This window comes from Chionomys nivalis, chromosome 8 (genome assembly GCF_950005125.1).
Source record: "Chionomys nivalis chromosome 8, mChiNiv1.1, whole genome shotgun sequence".
Lineage (NCBI taxonomy): Eukaryota > Metazoa > Chordata > Mammalia > Rodentia > Cricetidae > Chionomys > Chionomys nivalis.
In genome coordinates, this window is record NC_080093.1 from 56,683,965 (window position 1) to 56,707,822 (window position 23,858).

Sequence of the window (23,858 nt, forward strand, 5' to 3'; positions counted from 1 at the left end):
GGATAACGCAGTCTATGCTCAGGATGAGAGTTGTAGCTTGGGGCTCTGACAAAAGAAGAATGAGCTTTATTCCGATGAACTGAAAAGTATTTAAATCTCAGCTAGCAATCAATTCTGTGTAATAAGGAACCTATTCTCATAAGAAAGCAATGTTTAAATTTCATTCTCATGGATCACATGTTAAAGTAATGAGCAGGTCAAGAACACACCCTACATGGGCTCTGCTATGAATATGGGTGGACCCTGAGTACAACTTCCTGAACAAACAATTCCATACATGCTGTGCATCATCACACATGGAGGGAGAGTTAGTCATGGTCACATCAACTATCCATGAGGACACAGTGACTGGTGATTGTGGTGTGGATGCTACAAAGACATGGTCACTCATGATAATCAGTGGGACTGTGGAAAGGCACAGGGGCAGTGAGAACAGTTTCCTCTGGTGCTGGCTGCTTGCCTGAGATTGTGGGGAATAACACACAGAACATTCACTGAGTGACGGATTCTTTGGAGACAGAACCAATGTGGGTCTTTGTGACAATGTGACATCTCATGCAGGTGACAACAATGACCCCAGAACTTCCTGTCTGGAACTCTATTCCACTAGAACACTAATCTAGAACATAACATTCAACACTCATACTCAAGCTAAGGGAAAAAGAGGGTCTCCTAAGGAATCTAGGGTGTCTCCAAGACCTTGAGCCATAGGAACTCAGCTTATCACAGCCCCAGTTCCTGCAAGGCAGCTCAGAGAGCCATCTGAAGGAACCAAACCATCCCTGTAGGATTTCACATTGCCAGTCACTATTCAGAACACACAGACCCTAAATTATGAGAACGCAGGCATCTGTTGAGAAGACATGGAGTTGTGGCAACCCAGACTGGGTCCTGCTGGACTGTGTGTGTACTGGTCACTTTACACTTCCTACTACCAGACTCTGCCAATTAGGGCATAGTGAAGGGAACATTACTGAGTGTGAGTTATGAATCAGAAGCAAAGGCCAGACTAACAGTGACAGGTGACAGGATACTCCTCTGTGGTCTGCTACATGGAATGCACACAGTATGGCAGGCTGCTCTCGTCTAACAATCACATGTAGCTTGAAAATACAAGTCAGGTTTCACAGTAAAGCATTTCACATGTTTCCAGAGTAGAGTGCTCTAAAACACAATAGTCCTGGAAGCTCAGTTACAGGCATTCCCCACACACGATGCCAAGCCCCATTTCTCCATCCCTGCTCCAGAGGGGTTTGCAAGGAGAGTAGTGTTGGTGACCCAGCTGTGCTTGCCTTATTCCCATCTTAAACCCAGCAAATCAAGATCAATGTGACAGTGGCATAAACTGGACCAGCATGCCTGCAAACTTCCTCCTGGGGACAATCATAATTCTGTTATCATACAACCTCAGATCAGTCTACACACAACCAGTAGACCTTCTGTTTCACAAAGAGCTCTAATAGTCACTGGGCGGTGGCTGGGACTCATACATAGTGTCCCTCAGTACCAAGAGTAATAGATTCAGCTGCCAGATTTAGCAGACAAAATACAGGAAGCTAAGATAAACAAGAGCACACTTTCAGAAACATCTCAAATCCTGCCTAGGAAATCCCAATTCTAAATAGCATTTGTTACTGATATAAAATGCAATTTGATCTGTACTTCATCTATTTATTTTGCCACTGATGTCCCTTAAAGACCATACAACCTTTACCCTATGTGTCTGTGAGGCCAGAATCAATTGAGGATACCTCTTTGTCAGCATTCACACATCTAAGAGTGAATCACTATGTCAAACATGTGAGAATATGCTCCCTGCCCCACACTTACCTTTAATACCTGCACTTTATTTGCCTGTACAAAAGAGGTAGGAGCAGCTTGGTGTCTGTGTTGTCCAGACAGCCTGAGAAAATAAGAAAAGAGTGAATCCAGGGTCAGTCCACCTCCTGCAGAAAATGAAGTAGCTCTGCAGGTCATCCCCACAGGGATGACGGTGAAATGTCACAGATGACCCAGAGAGGCTAAGGAGCTTGATGCAGGAACTCCTGCTGGATTGTACCACAAATATTTGAGTCACCCCCAATCATCACTCTACTTCCTAGTTGAAGAATTGAGACTTACTTATTCCAAAACCTCAACTAGCATGGTCCTACCATGTCTTTGTTAAGTTGTGAGAAAGACACATGAAATTTATATGGAGAAAAAATATCCCTGTTTTTCAAAAATCTGGAAAAGTACATGAGTATTAACATTACCTGTATGTCCACAGGCATGGGTCTGGGTATCCAACAGAGTATGTGTAAAGGAGCCTGGAGAGAGAGAGAGAGAGAGAGAGAGAGAGAGAGAGAGAGAGAGAGAGAGAGAGAGAGAGAGAGAGAGAGAGAGAGAGAGAGAGCCATTATCCAGTCCTTTATCTCACTTCTCTGTGATAGTTCCTGGACCTGTTGATTTTCCTCTGTAGATTTCAGAAACATCATAGCAACATATTTATGTTCTTCTGACATCAGAGACCCTGTGTCTCCAATCCCACCCCCAGACTGTATAGTTACATCTCCTGATTGAACAGCTGACAGGAAAGAAAGGACGTAGTGAAACTTAAATAACAATACACTTTAAGGTTTTTGAAAGGCAGGATATTTTCCAGATATGTCCCTAAGACTTTGCCATAAGGTTGGTGACCCCTGCCCACAGAGATTCCTCTGAACCCTACAGAAGATTATTAGCTAGGTCATGTCCTCACCACAACATTTGGGCTTCAGGGATGCTTTGATCCTGAGAAGTACAGAGGTATCTGTTAGCTTCAGATAATCCTGACTTAAATCTAGGTAGGTTTGTCTGTGTGATGCAATCCATGGCAGTCTTGGCCCCATGGGAACCCTACCCCAGGGCCCTGGCTGAGGTGGCCTTGCAACTATCTGAGAAGTCAACATTAGAATGTGGCAATAAAAAAGGGCAGAATGAAAAGCCACAGGTTCTGCTTTCCATGGCAGAAACTCAGATGCTTTCCCAGTTGGAGCTCACTTCTTCACACCCAAGTCTCAGCTGAAAACATAGCAGAGAAGCTCTCAGGGTTAGATATTCACTGGTTTAAATTCACCAGGAAAGGATCTCAGATTTCTCTAGCTTCATGGGCCATCATTACCTCTATTTGATGTTTTGATGACCAATTTTGTGTGGAAAGGAACAATCTATACATTTTGTCCTGACCTTGACTGACAGAGATTATCTATGTGAGCTGGGGAAGACAGGAGTCCAAGATCCCAGGGTACTCTGTAGCATGCCTCAGCTCCCCTGTAGCTGTGGGGAATTGTATACTCATCAGACTGCTTCTATGAAAATCTAGTTCCTCAAAAAAAAAAAAAAATGCCAGCCATGTGTCCTCAAATGAGTTCACTTCTCCAGCGTATGTTCTCACACTTGCTTTCCAAGTCAAAGGTTTTGGGATGTCAGTTGTCTTCAGTTTCACTAGATACAAAAATGTAATATAGTTGAAGATGGCATCTTTGGTGTTGGGAGGTTTTCATGCACATTCAAAGTTCAGAAGTAGTGTAAGAATTTTTATTTTAATTTTTAATGTCTATACTCCTTCATGTTTATCAGAAACACATAGACACACACACACAAAAATCACACATACATCTTTTAGGATAGCATTTGACATTTTTTTATAGTTATAGTTTTCCTTATATATGATAAAAGAAAAAGTAGACATAAATATTGTAACTGTAGTTTATGCTTGATACTTGTCTTACTATATGTAATTTTACTATGTTGAAGTTAAAACCTTCCTTTTCATTTAAACAGAAAAGGGGAAATGATGTAGAAGTTCCTTTTGTTTATGTGTTGTTTTTATTGGTTAATGAATAAAAAACTGCTTTGGCCTGTTGATAGGGAAGAACATAGGTAGGCGAGGAAAACTAAATGGAATGCTGGGAAGAAGAAGGCAGAGTTAGAGAGAAGCCATGAAGCCGCCAGCAGAGACAGATATGCTGAAACCTTGCAAGTAGACCACAAGCCTCATGGTAAAATATAAAATAATGGAGATGGATTAATTCTAGATGTAAGAACTAGCTAGCAATATGCTTAAATAATTGGCCAGGCAGTACTTTAAATAATACAGTTTCTGTGTGATTACTTCAGGTCTATGCTAGCTGAGCAGCCAGGAACCAACAAACGACTTCCTTTATCACATTAATAGCATTTTAGAAGAATTCTAGACTTACAGAGGAGATGACAAAGTACTACACACTTTATCTAGTCTCTTCCAATCCCTTTATGTCATCCACAGACACCTATAAAACCCTCTATCTGGGACCTACAGGGCCACAACAGGCTAGGACTGGGTAGGTATTTCTCTTTCTTCTTCCTGTCCCTCATTCCAAACTCTCCAGTCTCATTCCAAGCTCTATAGCAGCCTGGTTGAAGGGGTCTCTCCTCCCATTCCACACCTAACCTTAGGGGACATCATTAAGCCTTGGAGTGAACCCAGTTATTCTTCCTGTAAACCCTCTCATCTGTCTTCTTCTGTTCCTAACCCATCCCCATTCTTTCATGTCAAATTCTAGGTTCCAGAAATGCTTTTGACTGGACTCCCAGTAGTCACACCTGGGAATAAGGGGCAGACACAGGCTCTGCATCAGCATATATAGTAAAAGAGGCCACGCCCCAGTAGGCAGGTAACCACAAGCTGTACAACTTCCTACAGCAATCATTCAGACTAAGTGACAGGCTACAGAATGGAAATAGATCTTTTCCAATTACACATCCAACAGAAGGATAATATCTAATACCACTGGACATCAAGAAAATAAAAACTTAATCTAAAAAATATGCAAAAGTAAACAAAGAGTTCTCAAAAGATGAATCACAAATGGTTCGGAAACATTTCAAGACATTTTCAACACCCTTAGTCTTCAAAAAATACAAATCTAAACTACTTGAATATTTCATGTTACACCAGTAAGAAGAGGCAAGATAAGTAAAAGAAATGATAGCTCATGCTGGAGAGTATACGAGTCAAGGGGAACAACTTACCCATTGCTGGTGGGGCTGCAAACTTCATTGTACAACCACTATGAAATCAGTGTGGTGGTTCCTCAGGAATCTGGGAATAGATCTACTTAAGACCCAGCTATACCACTTCCGGGCATATCCCCAAAGGACCCTAAATCTTACTACAGAGACACTTGCTAATCTGTGTTAATTCCTGTTCTATTCATAAAGTCAAAATTGGAAACAGCCTAGATGTCTGTCAACAGTTGAATGAGTACAGAAAATGTGGAATATTTACATAATGGAAAAATACATAGCTGTGAAAAATGAAATCATGATATTCACAGGTGAATGGAAGAAGTTACTAAAAAATCTTCCTATATAAGGTAACCTAGACCTCAAAGGACAACATGGTATTCACTTGCATGTGAATCTTAGATGTTAAATGTTTGATAAGAAGACTACAATCTATATAATCACAGAGTTAGGTATAGAGTAAGGTATTAGTAAGAGGAAAGGAAAGGGAAATAGAATAGAGTGATGAATAGAGGGGAGGGGGAAGACTGGAACTAGAGGATCAAATAGAAAAAGGAATGGAAGTCAGGTAAGGGAGGGAATACAATGAGGGACAGATAAATTTAAAAGACACTTGAAGGGTCATATTGAAGCCTGCAACAATAGAAGCTTCTCAAAATACATACATATGAGATAGAAATCTAAAAGGAATCACCAAAAAAGTAGGGGAGACAAAGCACTACCTTGTCTTCTCTTGTCATCAAGTGAAGCCTCCAGTGCCAGGAATGTGTTACATCAATTGTGTTGTTGGCTGTAGGAACCTCATGGAAACTCCAAAACAAGGCTATTGCCAAGGATATTATTTGCTCTCCACAAACTGATAGTATGACCCTATTGCTGAATACAATACCTACACAAATCTCTGTATATAAAAAATTCAAATTGGTGCCTTCCTAGAGCCTCACTCCTACTGACTTGTGTTCAGGTACTGGAAGGTACACTGTACGCTACCAGAGGAGAAATGTAAACACCAACCAAGCTACAAATCCCTCCATTTATAATGGTGACCTATGTGAATGATAGGTTTGTACAATAGTGGCACAAACGTTGTGGGAGTAACCAATTACTATCTTAATGGACTTAAGGTTCACTCTGAGAACAGGAAGCCAAGAATCTGCGACTAGATAGATCAAGAAGTACAAACACTACTGTTCTGCTAAAATTGACTCCTAATGATGTTGTTATGCTCATATATTAGTGCATAGCTCAGCCATCAGCAGAGAAGCTTACTCCTACAGGTGAGGGGAGCTAATAAAGACATTCATAACTGGAAAATATACAAAGAGGGAGAGACCTTGGAATAATCTGTCTTAACTACTATGTCTCCATGAACTCACTTCCCTCAGGTTCAGTAAGCCATACCACAGAGAGAGCAGAAAGTTTGAAAGAGCAGGTAGAGATGGAACACACCAAGGAAACAAGGCCTTTTAGGCAACAGGGCTAATACATGTACATATTCATAGAGGGTGTGGCAGCATGTACGTACAAGTCTAAACATATTGGGGGCCCACACTGAAAGGGGAACTCGACACAAACCCCCATTATAGCTTGGAAGCTATCACCAAGTGACAACCTGTCATAATAGAAAGACTAGTTTTCTCCAACCAAGACTCACTCAGTTTACAAACCACACTTAAGGATAGACCTATGCCCACCAGTAGATGGCCAAGACAAAACAAACTCAATGGTATTGTGGAGGGTTTTTGTCACATGTTTCTCTTGCTATTCCTTAACCTTAAAGATCTTGGCTTATATTTTATATTTTCTAATTTTGTTGTTTTATGGATTCTCTGTATGTGTGAATATGTGTGTTTCTGAGTTTGCCTGTGTGTGTTTCTTGTGCATCTTTCTTTTCTAATGAGAGAAAGAAAAAAGAATATGGATTTGGGTTGAATTGGGAGGTGAGGAAAATCTGAAAGGATGGAAACTATACTATAAGAAAGAAATCTGTTTTCAGCTATAAGGGGGAACTAAATAATAGTTTCTGAGACCAATGACAAGTTTTGAAAATTGTGAGTATTTAAAAAAATAATAAATGTTACCAGAAATTTTCAGAGTCTGGGTGAAACCATCATGTCATGTAAGGAAAGTTGGGAATCCCTTCTTGAATTGCAAGTCTTATTAATACCTTAACATAAGAACTGACTCACAGGGAAGTACACGGACAACTTATTAGAGCTGGAAAAAAACCTAGGGTTCAGCGAGCTGTAAATCTTGCAGCTGCCCAGAAGAAAAGAATGAAAAAGAGAAGGTGGGATGGAACTGTTGTGATCCAGCTGCCCTCACTCCCCCTGACCGGCACGGGAACTTCCTTGTGGTCTGTAATTGACAAGGATGTTTGTGTTCTTTCTGGCTGGTGGGTCTCCACAGAAGGAGTAGAGGTATAAAAGGTTGCTGGGCAAAATAAAGGTTGCTGTTCTTCCACCTGAAAAGAAGCCTCCATGTCTCAATCCCGACACCCCCCGCCAGTCTCAGCTATCCAGGCTGCACTGGCCACAGCAGGAACCATTCTGTTTGAAATAAAACAACCAGACAACCATGGAGGTCAGCCACGTGACTCGGAGAGAAGCTTTGAAAAACAGTTACAAAGTCTAAAGTGTTAGAAAATTCAACAACAACAACTACTACTACTACTACAACCGGGTCAAGTAAACTGCAAACCTTGCAACTGCCTTGCAAATAAAGCAGAAAGGGATGTCACAAACAACAACAAAAGCCATGAGAGAAGGTAGGACTGGAGGAAGGTCTGTGCTGTGGCAGCAGGCAACCACATGGTGGGCAGGAGAGAGAGAGAGAGAGAGAGAGAGAGAGAGAGAGAGAGAGAGAGAGAGAGAAAGCCTGAATGTGTCAGGAGTTTAAGAATCTTCATGCTCTGTCCAGGACCTGAAAGAAGAAGACATAAGGAAAGCAAAAGGAATAGTTCTGACCCTCAGAGTCAGGACTCAGAAAGGCAGCAGTCCTATTCAAGCCTCAGATCAGCTCCTATGGAGTGTGCTAGGGGGACAAAGTCCAAGGACAACAAGTATATTATCTTAAGGTGAACCCACCTCTCTAAGAGTGACCCCACCCCCAACATCCCAATCCAGACTATTCTTGACCTGCTGAAGTAGATTAACATTCAAGGGAGGCCACAAGGGCATGTCTCTATCTAGAGGTAGATTTCACTTTCACTATTATAGCAGGCTTTGTTTAGACTGTGGATTTGAAACCAACTCCCAATCACTTCCATGGGTGGTGGCTGTACATCCTGGGCACAGAGAGCTAGGGAGAAGAGGGCAGGCTGATTTCTGATTCATCTCCTTCTTATATGGATTAAAGTCAACTCTGAACACTTCATCTCCTGTCTTCTCTCTCATTAACACAACCATGTCGTGAAAAGCCAGTGCCCAATGGTTTCCTTCAAGTAGAATGGTCAGAGATTGTTCAATGAAAGGAGAAGGTTATGGCTTGAATATAAAAATTTCCCCAAGGGCTTATGCACTGGGGTCTTATAACCAGATGATGGGTTTTTGTGAGTGGTTAGATTCTGATAATCCCTCTTTGTCTCAACATACAATGACATGTATTGGGAGTTGAAGTCCTAGCTTCAATCACAGCTACAGGAGGAGCTGAGAACTTGGAAGTAATGGCTAGAGCTCATGCAGCACCAATGCAGCCTTGCCTACACTGTGCTGGCCATGCCCCATGTTGGTTTGTAGGGTGTGGAGGACCCTGTTGAGGCAAGCTCAGCACTATTCCCTGGGGTTGCTTTGGGAGCTGCTCAGGGTCATGACCAACAAATTGCAATTGAGCACATAAATGACTGGACACAGGCTGGAATTGTGAGTACTGGGGCATAGAGTTTGATGTATTCATGTCTGTAATTGTTGGTAATGTGGAGAATGTGGAGGAGGTAGAAACCGCGAAGGGCTGGGGAAATGAAGGACTAATACACCAGTCATATTACTCTAAGAAGTTCAGTGAGATGTGATTGTGCCCATGAATCCAAAAAGAAGACAATGAAGGCATGAATTCTATTGCTGAGGCAAGATGAGTTTATGTCAACATCTAGTCCCAACCTGAAAAGGCACCCTGGCCAAAACCATAATGTCCACTCGAGGATGGTAGTTTGCTATGGTCAAAGAAGAACCAACTAGCCACATTGCAACATGAAATGGTTTGAATTCCTGAAAGGCCACAGAAGTCACATGACCTTTACGGGGATAAGACAGTCTCCTAGACACAGATCAACACTAGCGCAGCACAATTTGCTGAGGTCGAGATGACTTCAGGACCGGGAAGAGATGTTATTGTGCTTAGGTGAGGTTTGTTCTTGTTCACTGGGTGAAGAGCAGAATTGTGACAGCTGCAGCAGCGAGGACATTATCCACTTAGAGCAGATAAAGCTGATTGTGACCAGTCACAGTCTGTGTCAGAGGACAGCCAGTAGAGCTGGGAAAGTGTCTGCCCTTTGACTCTTCAGTGCTTCTACCTGGAATGAAGGACTCTTTGAGATGGAAGAAATTGTGGTTTGGGAAGAAAATTGGCTCAAGGCACAAACATCTCATCTGCCTGAGCGCTCCCTTTGGCCTCTGCTGTCACTGGTGATGTTGGCAGACAGCGAGTCCCTGGGTAGCAGGGCCCAGAACCAGCCCTTGAGTCATGGGCCCTACCAAGTGTGTGCTGTATTGCCTGAGGAGAGGCTTGGTCATCTCCCCAGCTAGTCTTGCTCAAGAAGCCCATGTGGTTCTGCCTAATTGGTCCCTCAGGGCCTGATTTCTCCCTGTGAGCACTTGTCTGTTCTGTTATAGAAAATGCAGGGCTTCTGGTCCTCACACAGACATCCTAATGTCCTCTCTTTACTTAGAGTTGCACCATATAATCTTTAAAAGTTTTAAATTTAATCTGATTCTATTTACTAATGAATCTCGATAGTTAACTTCTCCTTTTGTGTGTGCATTTGTGGGTATGTGTGTGAGTTTGTATATGTCTATGTGTGTCTGTCTGTCTGCTGCTAAGAAGCAAGTTTCTGGAGAGGACATCTGGGAAGATTCATGCTATAGGCTTTACCACGTGAGTTTTATACTAATTGTTAGTGTGTTCAAATATTAATTGCAATACTTTTGTAATATGGGTGGGTTATTGAGTTTTCCTGTGTGATCCAGGATTATGAGATCTCACTTTAGCTCCCATTTTCAAGAAAGTTCTGTAAGCAGCTGAAAAAAAATAAACTTGGGCAAATCATAGCATAATTTCTTCTCAGAGCCTGCCTGTTTCTCTCTCATCTCTGTCTCTCTTTTCTGTTCTTCCTTTTCTTGTCTTGGTACCTCTATGTCTTTCCCCCAATCTCTGTCTTTCTTTGCTTTTATATGTCTCAATCTCTTCCGTGTGTGTGTGTATGTGTGTGTGTGTATGTGTGTGTTTCTGTCTCTACTCTTTGCCTCAGTGTCTTTATGTACTTGTACTTATATTGCCGTCTTTCCATTTCTATCCTTTCTATCCCCATCTTTTTTTCTTTCTTTCCTGTACCCCTTTCTCAGACTCGAGTTGAACTACATAGCATCACCTGAGCTAGGGTGCACACTCCACTGGTGATATGGTCTGCTACCTTCTGGTCACCACTGCAGGAACACAGCCGTGTGATATTAATTTAGCTCTCAGACATTGTCCAAGACACAGGAGAGTTGAGGTCTAAGTTCAAATCACTAAAATGTTTATTATAACTCTGAATGTATAAATGTGCATGAAAATAACAATGTCCTTTAAAAATGAATATAGTCTAGTTGATTATTTCCAAACATAAACTTTGAGCTCAGTACACCTGCGATAGTTTATAAGAAGCTGTATAGCCTGCTCTTACCTCATCACTTGGAAGTTGGCCCTTTATGCATTCAGGTATACTCTGTTTATGGCTTCTCTAAATTCAGGGGCAGTTTTAACTCTGAGGCTGCATGGGTATAGAGGTGAGACAGGGCTTAGTCATACTTGGAGCCCTGTTTTCGTGCCTTAATATAAAGCCTTGATTCCCAGCTTCAATGACACATAGATAAATGGTTGCTATTTGTATAGGTGAGGGCACTGGTCACCCTTAAAGACCGTGGTTGATGGTGTTTTGTATGTCCAGGTGAGGAACACTTGCCATCTTCCTCATTCCTTCCCACTCTCACGTATTCTCTAAGTCCTTGAACAGAAGGGACCCACGGATATCCCTGTGGCCAGGACATGGAGATTTCCACCCCTGGAGTGTTCCTGGCCATGATCCATGGTCCCTGAAGACTGGGGAAAGATCTCTACCAATGGAGAAATACCCTGGGTCCCCGAGGCTCGTGAGTGGTCACAGAGGTCTCCCAGAAGTCCCACACCTAGAACTATACGTACTACAATGGGTGGCACATTGCTCTGTTCTTACCATAGGTAGTCTGCGATTTAGTGGATTTCAACACACCTGGGGTGGATCATTATAAAAAAAAAAACTGAGACAAGAGCATGTATTTCCTCTTCAGACAGTATCAGAGCTGCCACAGAAAACCCACTGCTCCTGGATCCTAGGCATCCCCAGCTTTATGATGAATGGGACACTGGTCACTGAGTTCCTCATCCTGGGATTCTCAGAGATGCTTCATCTTCAGGTACCACTTTTCCTCAGCTTCCTTTGTCTCTACATGGCTGCAGTCTCAGGAAACCTGCTCATTATGGTGACAATCAGTGCCAGCCCATCCCTACACACCCCCATGTACTTCTTCCTGGTCAACCTGGCTGTGGTGGACATTCTCTGCACCTCCACCATTCTACCAAAGCTACTGGACAGCATGGTTGGGCAGAGGACCATCTCTTACGGGGGCTGCATGACCCAGCTCTTCTTCTTCACGTGGTCACTGGGGGCAGAGCTTCTGCTCTTCTCAGCTATGGCTTATGACCGCTTTGTGGCCATCTGTTGCCCCCTACACTATAGTGCCTGGATGGGCCCTAGGGTGTGCGTGTTCCTGGCTGGACTTGTCTGGACCATCAGCCTGACTAACACCAGTGTGAACTCAAGCCTGGTGCTGCGTCTACCCTTCTGCAGCTCCAACGTGATAGAGCACTTCTTCTGTGAGATTCCACCACTGCTGAAGCTCTCCTGTGCTCCAACACAACTGAACGAAGCCATGGCCTTTGCTGCAGATGTGTTTCTGGCCGTAGGGAACTTCTCTGTGACCATGATTTCCTATGGCTGTATTGTGGCTAGCATCCTGAGGATTCGCTCTGCTGAGGGCAAGCGACGTGCCTTTTCCACCTGCTCTGCCCACCTCATCGTGGTGAGCATGTACTACTCCACCGTCATCTACACATACATCCGCCCTTCCTCCAGCTACTCACTGAACAAGGACAAGGTGGTGTCTGTCATCTACACCTCTGTGGCACCCACCTTGAACCCCCTCATCTACACTCTGAGGAACAAGGATGTCAAAGTTGCCCTTAGGAGACTTCTGTCCTGCTGCTGAGTCTTTGCTGGCTCTACTGCCTTTCTCTGTGCCACACTGGGTGATCTCAGGTTTGGTAGAAGTCCTTTTTCCTTTTCCTGAGGACATATCCTGCCAAGCCATAAGGGACAAACTTCAACTGCTGTACTTGACAGAGGAGACCTGGGACCTCCATGTGGCACCTGCAGAACCATACATTACCCATGAGCCAGGAGCTCTGGGTAGACAATGCTTTGTGTATCTGTTCTCTTTTAACCCCAAAGGCTACTCAGCCTTGGTTGTGGCTGGCATGTAAGTAGGGGACCCGAGAGTGTAAAGGGGCTTGGAGATTCTAGGACATTTGTTTTCATCATGTAAGTTAATTCTCTAAAACATTATTTCTACTTTTTAGTACCTTTGACAGAGACTTTGGAGAGCAGACTTTTTTTTTTTATTTTTTCCATTCAAAAATTTATACTTCCTTTCCTCCTCCCATTCCCCTCCTGCTCCCCCACTCACTCTCCTCAAGAGAGGGCAGGGAACCCTGCCCTGTGGGAAGTCCAAGGCCCTCCCAGCTACATCCAGGACTAGGAAGCTTTGCATCCAAATAGACTAGGGTCCCAAAAAGCCAGTACATACGCGGGCAGGCTTTTACCGTGCTGTGGGTATGCTGTGGCAATGTGTGATGACATGACGCCTGCCTTTGCCTTCCATCCTGTCTGATGTGACCCGCCAATGCCAGTCAGCAGCTTCCCTGCCAATGCTGGCTCTCACCCTGAGGGTGTCAGCAGCACACAGGGCTGGCAGCAAGAGGTTTCTTGAACCCAGAGCCTCATCATTTCCATTTTCACTGTGGAGCGATGTAGCAAGGCTGGTGAATGCTTTGGGGTCTGTTGGTTTGGAGGCTGTAGGTAGAAAGGGAACTAGGAAAGGGAGCATAGTCAGGGCCTGTTGACTTTTTGGAAGCTAAATCCAGAGATCTTTGGTGCCTGACCCAAATCCTTACTTCTAGCCTGTGCTGTTCCCATGGTCATGAACTAACTCTGGTGACATTTTGACCTCTCTGTTTCCTCCTGGTTGACCTGAAGTTCATGCAAATGGTTAGTTTCTATTTCTCCTTTTAATACCAGTTCAATTCAAAAGCTAATTTTTGTATTTTTTTGAAAGTTTATTTAAAAGCTCATATATGTGTATAGTATTTTTATCATTTCCCCTCATCCTCTCAACCCTTTCTATTCCTTCCTACTTCCTTTCAACTTTATGGCCTCTTTTTCTTTATTATTATCATCATCACACATATATAAATAAATATGTAAGTAAAACCTTTTGAGCATTCGGTTTCTGAAATTTATACATGTGTGGAGCTTACCAATTCATACTAGATAACCAATTATGGGCCTAGTCCATGGGGAAGACTGATTCTTGCTCCACAGGTCTCGGCTATCGTTGTTAGCATGCCTACCAGTCCTGTCATTGTTCAGGTCTTGTTTAAGTAATCATATTCCTGAGGTTTGGTAAATACAGTTTCCCAATATAGATGACACAATGTTGCAGCAGATATCTTGATCCTCTGGGACATAATTCTTCCACTTTCTCTTCTTTGATGTTCTTCTAGACTTAGGTGTGTGGTTATGTAATAGATGTATCCATTAGGACTAAGCAGTTGTAGACAGTTGTAGATTTCTGAAGTGGTCCCTGTCTACTGCAAAAAGAAACTTTGATGAGGGATGGGATCCACACCAATCTGTGGGTATAGGGATAAGTATGAAGGATACAGTTAGAGGTTACACTGGTTTGGGAAAGCAGTAATAGAGTCTACTCCAGTGTATCTGACCTGTCCAGCCACAGGCAGTTGTCTAGGTTTATAGTACCAGGCATGAACTGTGCCATACTGAGTGGATCTTACGTCCAATTAGACAGCTGTTGGTTACTGCCAAGGTTAAGTGCTTCTCTTTTACCTTTAGGGAAAACTTGTCATGCTGCTCAATGCTGTGATTCGTAGGTACCACACTGGGAAAGATACTGATTGATTTTCTTCCTTGGAAGCCTATATCTCAATTCTGGTACTATGAAAGTTCATCCTCAGGGAGGAGGCTTCTGGGGGAAATGTAATTGGACCCTGTTGTAATAGGAGGAGCGGCAGGGCTGCGTCCCTGGCACCCAGCCACCCGTATGGCTAACTTATGCCCCGAAATAATTACAAGGAAACTGTATTTTTTTAATCACTGCCTGGCCCATTAGTTCCAGCCTCTTATTGGCTAGCTCTTACATATTGATCTAACCCGTTTCTAATATTCTGTGTAGTACCATGAGCTGGTTTACCAGGAAAGATCTTAACCTGCATCTGTCTGGAATGGGAGAATCATGGCGACTCATTGACTTGGCTTCTTTCTCCCAGCATTCTGTTCTGTTTACTCCGCCTATCTTAATTCTACCCTATCAGAGGCCAAGCAGTTTCTTTATTAATTAACCAATGAAAGCAACAGATAAAAAGATGACCCACCTCCATCAGGACCCCTCTAAATTCTGTGTCTGAAGTGTATGTCTTCAGCAATAAGGACTTACCCTTAAATTCTAGGAAGCCACCCAAGACATCAATAATACCTTATAGTTGTTTTGGGAGATGCTTGGACTACTCTGCCGACAACACAAAAGTAGGTTTCTCATGCATGGTACTGTGGTTTTTGTTACATAGTCATTTGTTTTGGGAGGACATTAACATCCCAAGTGGTATAACTTCATTTCAACTATATATATAAGAAACCGGACTCTCTGAACATGGCGGATAATGAAGGCTGATGAGAAGCCAAGGACAATGGCACTAGGTTTCGATCCTAATACATGAACTGGCTTTGTGGGAGCCTAGCCTGTTTGGATGCTCACCTTCCTGGACCTAGATAGAAGTGGGAGGACCTTGGACTTCCCGCAGGGCAGGGAATTTGGACTGCTCTTCAGTACCTAGAGGGAAGGGGAATGGAGTGGGAGGAGGGGGAGAGAAGGGGGGAGAGGGGAAGGGGAGTGGGGGAAGGGGGCAATGTGTGGGAGGAGGGGGAGGGAAATGGGAAACGGGGAGGAGGCGGAAATTTTAATTAAAAAAGAATAAAATAAAATAAAATAAAAGATATATGGTTCCAAACATCCTAAGTGCTAATTATCCCTCCTTGCCTCCTTTCACTCTATAATACTATCCATCCCTACTGCCCAGTTAAAGACAACCCCAATTTTGTTTATTCCCTCATGAAGACTATGGACTTTTATTAGCAAAACAATGTCTTGTTCTTCTTATTTCTGCTCTTGGCACAGGGTAGGCAACCAGCAAGCATCAAGGGACTGCCACAACAAGCAAAGAATGCGGTTATTATTTTCATCAGTTAGATCATTACACATAAATTTGGAAGAGCCAGTCAGATAATTGATAATGCAGATATGTGTTTTACCTTTTAAAGTTTATGTACTTTCAGAGCAAGGGGACCAGACACCAATGCAATGGACGGTCCAGGTGATCCATCATCCAAAACAGCTTGAAGTCTACTAATTGAGATGATACAACCTCACAGAATGCTCTAGTCAAGACTTCACAAGTATCCTGATTTTCTCAAGATTTCCTCAAAGATTACCAGCACCCCAATTAATAGGAAGTAGTCATGAAAACTATTTCCACACTTACCCCAAAATGAGTTATGGGTATTTATTATCATTTAAGGGGTTTTTGATACAATTTGTTATTGATAATATCAGGAAAAAAGCTAAACCAAGGAGATTGGATTCAAGGATCTCTTTCTGAAAAGAAAATAGGGGGATACAGAAATAATAGGATAAAAATGTAGACTATTGAATCTACTTTTAAGTCAAAAAAGCAACTACTAGTCTTAAATATTTTACATTGGTATGAATTTTTGAATATTTATACAAATGTAAAGTTAATTTTGTTATCCTGTATGTATGTTTCTACTCTTACTTGGTCATGTTGTGTTTATGCAGCTCATTTAAAAAGTGTAATGTATAATTAAGAAGTACAGATTAATAATCATCTGTAATAGTCAAACTTATAGTCATGTTAAGTATGTATTCAAGGCCATATAATGACATATTTAAATAAATAGTCTTTAAATGCTTCAAATGCCTACAGAATATGGTATGCAATATGCTTAATAACTTAAAGCATTGAGATATGTCTGCTCCTGGAAACACCAATCTACTTCACAAAAGATGATGGGCATCAAAGAAAATCCATATGGAGTTTCTTTCTTTGAGGCAAAAGTTAGCTACTGGACAAGAACCTGCCATTGCCTTGACTGCTGACAGTATGATGGATGAATTACAAAAGAACACAAAAAAAGAGACTGACACACTTTGCCAAGACAAAGTAGGACAATCCTTCAAAATCCCCTGCTTCACAGGAAAATCTGTCAGATATGCTAATCCTGTAGGTGAGAGTTGGATGCATCACTACAGAGGAACTTTGGATCACTGTCCAGACAGCCTGATGTCCCTATCATTAGTTAAATTTTCATACTTCTGTGGTCTTTGATGGAGAGTTATAGTTTTCCTTAATTATGTTAGAAGGTAGATTAGGTACAAAACTTTGGAGTCACAAGATAAGATAAAGAGATAAATATTTTCTCTAATTTTGTCAAATACAAATAGACTAGATATTGTAACTGTAATTCTTACTTAATAACTGTTTTGTTGTATATAGTTTTTACTATGCTTTTAAAAACTTCCCTTGTAATTAGACAAAAAGGTAGAAATGCTATGGAATAATCTTTTACACTATGAATATGTATTACTCTCATTGGTTAATAAAAAGCTAACAGGCCAGTAGCCAGACAGGAAGTATAGGAGGGACAGTCAGACACAGAGGAATCCCGGAAGAAAAAGAGAGGAGTCAGAGGAAATGCCAGCCAGCCGCCAAGGAAACAGGATATGTAGAAAATGAGATAACAGGCTGTGAGCCACATGGCAAAGCATAGACAATAAATATGGGTTAATTTAAATGTAAGAGTTAGGTAATAACAAACCTGGTCTATCAGAAGGGCACTTATTAGTAATCTTAAGTCTCTGCATTGTTTATTTAGAAACAGGCAGTTGGGACAAGAAAATGCCACTTACATAGAGGTCTGTATGAGTGTGGTCCTTATAATTTCGGGACTAGAAGGGGCGCTCTGTGTTAAGGTGAGTGTCCATGCCTCATGTGAGGGCACAGCTCAGGGTCATAACATGCTAGAAGCAAAGTCCCCAAAGACACTGGCTTTAACTCAGCTAGCTAGACACTAATGCAAATCAAGCATGTTCACCTTCCTCCCAGGCCCACGGTTACTTTGGTTACAAATGCTGTGTTGCCAGCCACCAGGGAAGGAAGCAAAAGTGTTTAGAAAATGTAACCGTACTGTTGCATTTTCTACAATTATTAATCACAAACTTCTAGCTTGACTAGTGGCACTTAAGAAATATAGTCAGTTTACAAAAACTTCTTAGAATTTTGTATTGATTTAAAGTCCCATTTTTAATTAATCCTTCCACTGTCTGCTGGGGAGCTTCACAGTCATACCCTTTCTGAGACAAAAAGTGCCTCCTTCACCTGTTTCTGTGATTCTGTAAAATGCATGCCTAGAATTGCTGAATGTCTGTGGGTACAGAAATTGGAAACCATGTGGGATTGGTGAAAATAACAAGAAAGAATAGCAAGAGAATGGTGAAAGAACAGTGAAGAGGATCAGTAAATTAGAGCATAGGAAGAATAAATGATACATGATAAAAGACACATGTGAGCTAATTTATTTACCCTCAGATATCTTAGCCAGCTTTCACCTGTTATAATGATCCTTCTAAAACCTAAGAGGACATAAACCTCAATAAAGCATAAATAAAATTGTCTTGGAGAGTCAGGTGTGACCAGACCCTGCAGATAGCACAGATCACCAGGCTGTTAACTACATCCATTCCCAGCTTTCAGGGTGGAAAGCAAGTATCCATCTCCCTCACTGAGGAGACTACTCTGTGTGATTAACATTCCTGGTTGCCCTAGTGCTTCCCTGTGAGCACAAGGACATCAAGCCATCTACAGCAAGCAAACAGCAAATCAGCAAAAGACAACAGTGCTAAGGAAGGAGAGGACTTGCCTTCCTGCTTCAGTTCAGTGAACATCAGTGAAAGCAGAGCCTTGGTATTAATTCTGTTTATACTCTGAGAAAGTGTCTACAGCAGTCCTTTGCAGACCAATGTGTCAACAAATTGATATGAAGTTAGATTTTTCAGCTCTGTGTCTAGCAGGTCATTTTGTCAGTCATTTTTTTATCATTATATCATATGGGAAGATTAGAATGCCTAACATTAGGTTGAAGACTGACTTGCCCTAAGCTTCAAACATCTGCTGGATATCACTTTATATTTTGGAACCCATGCTCACCCACAGAAGAGTAATTACCTACCTACCAACTTCAAGGAGAAGGCTTTATATGAGACCCAGATGGGATAGCTTAGCATGTAGTGCTTTGTGAGCCATCGAGCTCTGAAAGATAAGGTCTGTCTCTTCCCATCCTTCCTTCCTTTCTTAAGTGCTGGGACCCTGGCTTACACCTGTACAGGTCCTGGGCATGCTACCCTGTCTCAATGAATTCATATGTCTACCAGTCCTGTTAGTCTAGACGGCACTGTTTTCTTGATCTCTTCAATCCCCACTTGCATTTATAATCTTTCCCCCTCCCCTTCCACATAGCTCCTTGAGTCCTAGGGGCAAGGATTTGGTGATGTCCCATTTAGGACTGACTCTTCCAAGGTCTCAAACACTGCCTGGTTGTGGGTCTCTGTATTAGTTTCTATCTCATGTAGGAGGAAGCTTCTCTCTCTGATGTCGGCTAAACAAGACACTGACCTATAGGTATATCAGAATGTCATTAGGAGTCATTTTATTGCTATGCTACTTCAGCAGAACAGTAGTATTTGGTCTTCCCTAAGTTCATGGTCTATCTAGTCTCATGTTCTTGGCCATCTGAGCAGTGTCAGGCATAGATTTCTTCTCATGGAATGGGGTTAAAGATAATACAAACAGAAAGCCCCAGCCTTCTGGACTATGCAGAAGGTGCAGCAAAGGCTGACATTTGACTAATGAATGCAGATCAACAAGGGGCAGGTAACCCTTTGCCATTGGGAAATGCCTTAGGGGGCCTCTCACAGACCCCAATGTCAAATTTGGTTCAATCATTCCCTGTCGGCATAGGAATTAAATCGCCACAGAGCAATTAAAGGGCCTAATGCCTGTTGTTAAAATACATATTGCACTAGATGAGAGATCAGCTTCAGTAGATAAAACAAAATTGTCAGGAGGGATCAGAAGACAAGTATTCTGACAAACTTCTATAAATGATCAAAAATCAAAGCTAAAAATATGGATACATTCCCTTGTAATTGAAGGTTTGGTTGACATAGATATAGTTATAACAATAATTTCACCAAAATATTGGCATCCATATTGGCCTTTTCAGGAGGTATTTAACTTCTAAAGGTTAGAGTTAATCTTAGGTAAAATAAATTATAAGTTGAATCAAATGAATAGGGACAGAGGACAGAGAGAAAAATTAGAGCCATTCGTGGCTAACATAGCAATGAATTTACGTGGTTTGTTACAGAAATGGAAAACACAGGTCCAATCTCATAACAAACCAAACCATAAAGAATGCTTCTGAGAGACATATTAAGGTATTTTTAAGAACAGTCATTGGTTGTTCAGGTTGTGCATAAGCAGGGCACAACTGTTGGTCTGTCAAAGGAACCAACAACCCTACCTTTACAATTGTTAACTTATAAACCTATGTGAGTGGAACTACAGTTCCACTTTTATATCAGAAAAATTACAGGCACTAAAACAACTTCTACAGAAGCAGCTAAACATTCAACATATTGAAGAACTAATTAGTCCTGGAGTTCTCCTATATTTGTCATTAAAAAGAATTCTGGAAAATGGAGAATAGTAACAGATCTGGGAGCTGTAAATAAGATAATCCAAGCAATCGGTTCTTTACGGCCTGTGATTCCCTTGCCTTCCTTATTACCTAAGGGGTAATCTATTACAGTAATTTATTTTAAAGACTGTTTCTTAACTATATACCTTTATAAGAATAAGATAGAGAAAAAAATGCACAGTTCCTACTTGTAATAATTCCCAGCCTGTTAAAAGGTTTCATTGGAAAATTCTTCCACAATGGATGTATTTTATATAACTTCCATTGAAAATAACTTGTAAAGTTTTCTCAAACTATCATTTACCATTATATGAATAATATTTTATCCTTATAATTCAGACTCAGATACATTCAAAAACTGTTTGAAGAGGTAATAAAAAAAATGGCCTTGTTGGGGATTATAAATTGTTCCTGAAAAAAAAAGAGGAGATTCTGTTAATTACCTAGGATATAAAATAGGTTTATGAAAGCTTCAAGAGAGATCAATTACAAACTCATAATAATTTTCAGAAATTGCTGAGAGATATTAACTGGTTATGGCCCATAATTAGATTGACAACTCAAGAAGGAAGTAATTTATTTCAAACCCTACATGATGAGAAGGACTTAAATAGTCCAAGAGAATTATCAGGTGAGTCTGAGAGAGAATTGGCTTCATAGAGAAGAAATTGCAGAATGCACAAGTGAATCACTTGCATCCAGAGCTTAGTTGTTTTCTGGCTATTTTATCTTCTACACATTCTCCTACAGGAATTCCTATGAAGAGAGAAGATACTATCTTAGAATGGATTTTTTTTTACCATAAAAACAGAGTAAAAAATTAAAGATCTCTGTAAAAAAAGGTTTCTAAATTTATTCTTTTTTTAATTTTTTATTTTTTAATTTTTTTTTATTGAAAAAAAAATTTTCCGCCTCCTCCCCGCCTCCCATTTCCCTCCCCCTCCCCCCTCCCCCCCCTCCCCCCACTCCTCTTCTCCTCCCTCTCCAGTCCCAGGAGCAGACAGGGTTCCCTGCCCAGTGGAAAGTCCAAGGTCCTCCCCCCTCCATCCAGATCTAGGAAGTTGAACATCCAAACTGTGTAGGCTCCCACAAAGCCAGAACCTGAAGTAGGATCAACACCCCGTGCCATTGTCCTTGGCCTCTTGTCAGCTCTCATTGTCCGCTATGTTCAGAGAGTCCTGTTTAATCCCATGCTTTTTCAGTCACAGTCCAGCTGGCCTTGGTGAGCTCCCAATAGATCGGTCCGACTGTCTCAGTGGGTGGGTGCACCCCTTGTGGTCCTGACTTCGTTGTACATGTTCTCCCTCCTTCTGCTCCTCATTAGGACCTTGGGAGCTCAGTCCGGTGCTCCAGTGTGGGTCTCTGTCTCTATCTCCATCCATCGCTAGATGAAGGTTCTATGGTGATACGCAAGATATTCATCAGTATGGCTATAGGATAGGTTCATTTCAGGTTCCCTATCCTCAGGTGCCCAAGGAACTAACTGGGGACATTTCCCTGGGCATCTGGTAGGCACCCCAAGTTCAAATCTCCTGCCAACCCCTAGGTGGTTCCCTTAACTAAGATATGAGTTTCCCTGCTCCCCTATCCAACCTTCCTATATCCCCAATCATCCCATTTCCCCAAGTTCCCCTCATCCTCTCCTTCACACTTTTCTTTCTCCATCTCCCCTTACCCCCATCCCACCCTACCCCCAAGATTCCAATTTTTTGCCCGGCAATCTTGTCTACTTCCCATAGCCAGGAGGATAACTATATGTTTTTCCTTGGGTTTGCCCTCTTGTTTAGCTTCTTTAGGACCACATATTATAGACTCAGAGGCCCCCTATCCATAGCTAGAAACCAATTATGAGTGAGTACATCCCATGATCTTCTTTTTGGGTCTGGGTTACCTCCCTCAGGATAGTATTTTCTATTTCCATCCATTTGCATGCAAAATTCGAGAAGTCATTGTTTTTTACTGCTGAGTAGTACTCTACTGTGTATATATTCCACACTTTCTTCATCCATTCTTCCATTGAAGGACACCTAGGATGCTTCCAGGTTCTGGCTATTACAAATAATGCTGCTATGAACATAGTTGAACAAATGCTTTTGTCATATGATAAGGAATCTCTTGGGTATATTCCCAGGAGTGGTATTGCTGGGTCCAGGGGTAGGTTGATCCCAATTTTTCTGAGAAACCGCCACACTGATTTCCAAAGTGGTTGCACAAGTTTGCAGTCCCACCAGCAATGGATGAGGGTACCCCTTTCTCCACAACCTCTCCAGCAAAGGCTATCCTTGGTGTTTTTGATTTTAGCCATTCTGACAGGTGTAAGATGATATCTCAAAGTTGTTTTGATTTGCATTTCTCTGATCGCTAAGGAAGTTGAGCATGACCTTAAGTATCTTTTGGCCATTTGAACTTCTTCTGTTGAGAATTCTCTGTTCAGTGCCCCATTTTTTAATTGGGTTAATTATCATTTTAGTGTCTAGTTTCTTGAGTTCTTTATATATTTTGGAGATCAGACCTTTGTCAGTTGCGGGGTTGGTGAAGATCTTCTCCCAGTCAGTAGGGTGCCTTTTTGTCTTAGTGACAGTGTCCTTTGCTTTACAGAAGCTTCTCAGTTTCAGGAGGTCCCATTTATTCAATGTTGCCCTTAATGCCTGTGCTGCTGGGGTTATACATAGGAAGCGATCTCCTGTGCCCATATCTTGTAGGGTACTTCCCATTTTCTCTTCTATCAGGTTGAGTGTGTTCAGATTGATATTGAGGTCTTTGATCCATTTGGACTTGAGTTTTGTGCATGGTGATAGATATGGGTCTATTTTCATTCTTCTACAGGTTGACATCCAGTTGTGCCAGCACCATTTGTTGAAGATGCTTTCTTTCTTCCATTGTACACTTTTAGCTCCTTTATCGAAAATGAGGTGTTCATAGGTTTGTGGGTTAAAATCCGGGTCTTCTATACGATTCCATTGGTCGACTTCTCTGTTTTTATGCCAGTACCACGCTGTTTTCATTACTGTAGCTCTGTAATAGAGTTTGAAGTCAGGGATGGTAATGCCTCCAGAAGTTCCTTTATTGTATAAGATTGTTTTCGCTATCCTGGGTTTTTTGTTTTTCCATATAAAGTTGATTATTGACCTTTCAAGATCTGTGAAGAATTTTGATGGGACCTTGATGGGGATTGCATTGAATCTATAGATTGCCTTTGGTAGAATTGCCATAAAAGCTCTAGAAAAAAAAAGAAGCAGACTCACCTAGAAGGAGTAGAAGACTGGAAATAATCAAACTAAGGGCTGAAATCAACAAAATAGAAACACAGAAAACAATTGAAAGAATCAATGAAACAAAAAGCTGGTTCCTGGAGAAAATCAACAAGATTGATAAACCCCTATCCAAACTAATCAAACGGCAGAGAGAGAAT

General features: G+C 41.7%; 1 protein-coding gene across 1 annotated transcript; it reads left to right on the forward strand.

Moving 5' to 3' along the window:
• Positions 1-11,609: 11,609 nt before the first annotated feature.
• LOC130880032 (olfactory receptor 13G1-like) lies at positions 11,610-12,527 on the forward strand. Its single transcript, XM_057778850.1, has one exon. It carries the CDS (start codon positions 11,610-11,612, stop codon positions 12,525-12,527), a length of 918 nt encoding a protein of 305 aa, XP_057634833.1.
• Positions 12,528-23,858: the final 11,331 nt, after the last annotated feature.

Bases quoted from the DNA above. Each gene is read 5' to 3' on its own strand.
- LOC130880032 (XM_057778850.1), top strand. From the start codon at position 11,610: ATGATGAATGGGACACTGGTCACTGAGTTCCTCATCCTGGGATTCTCA.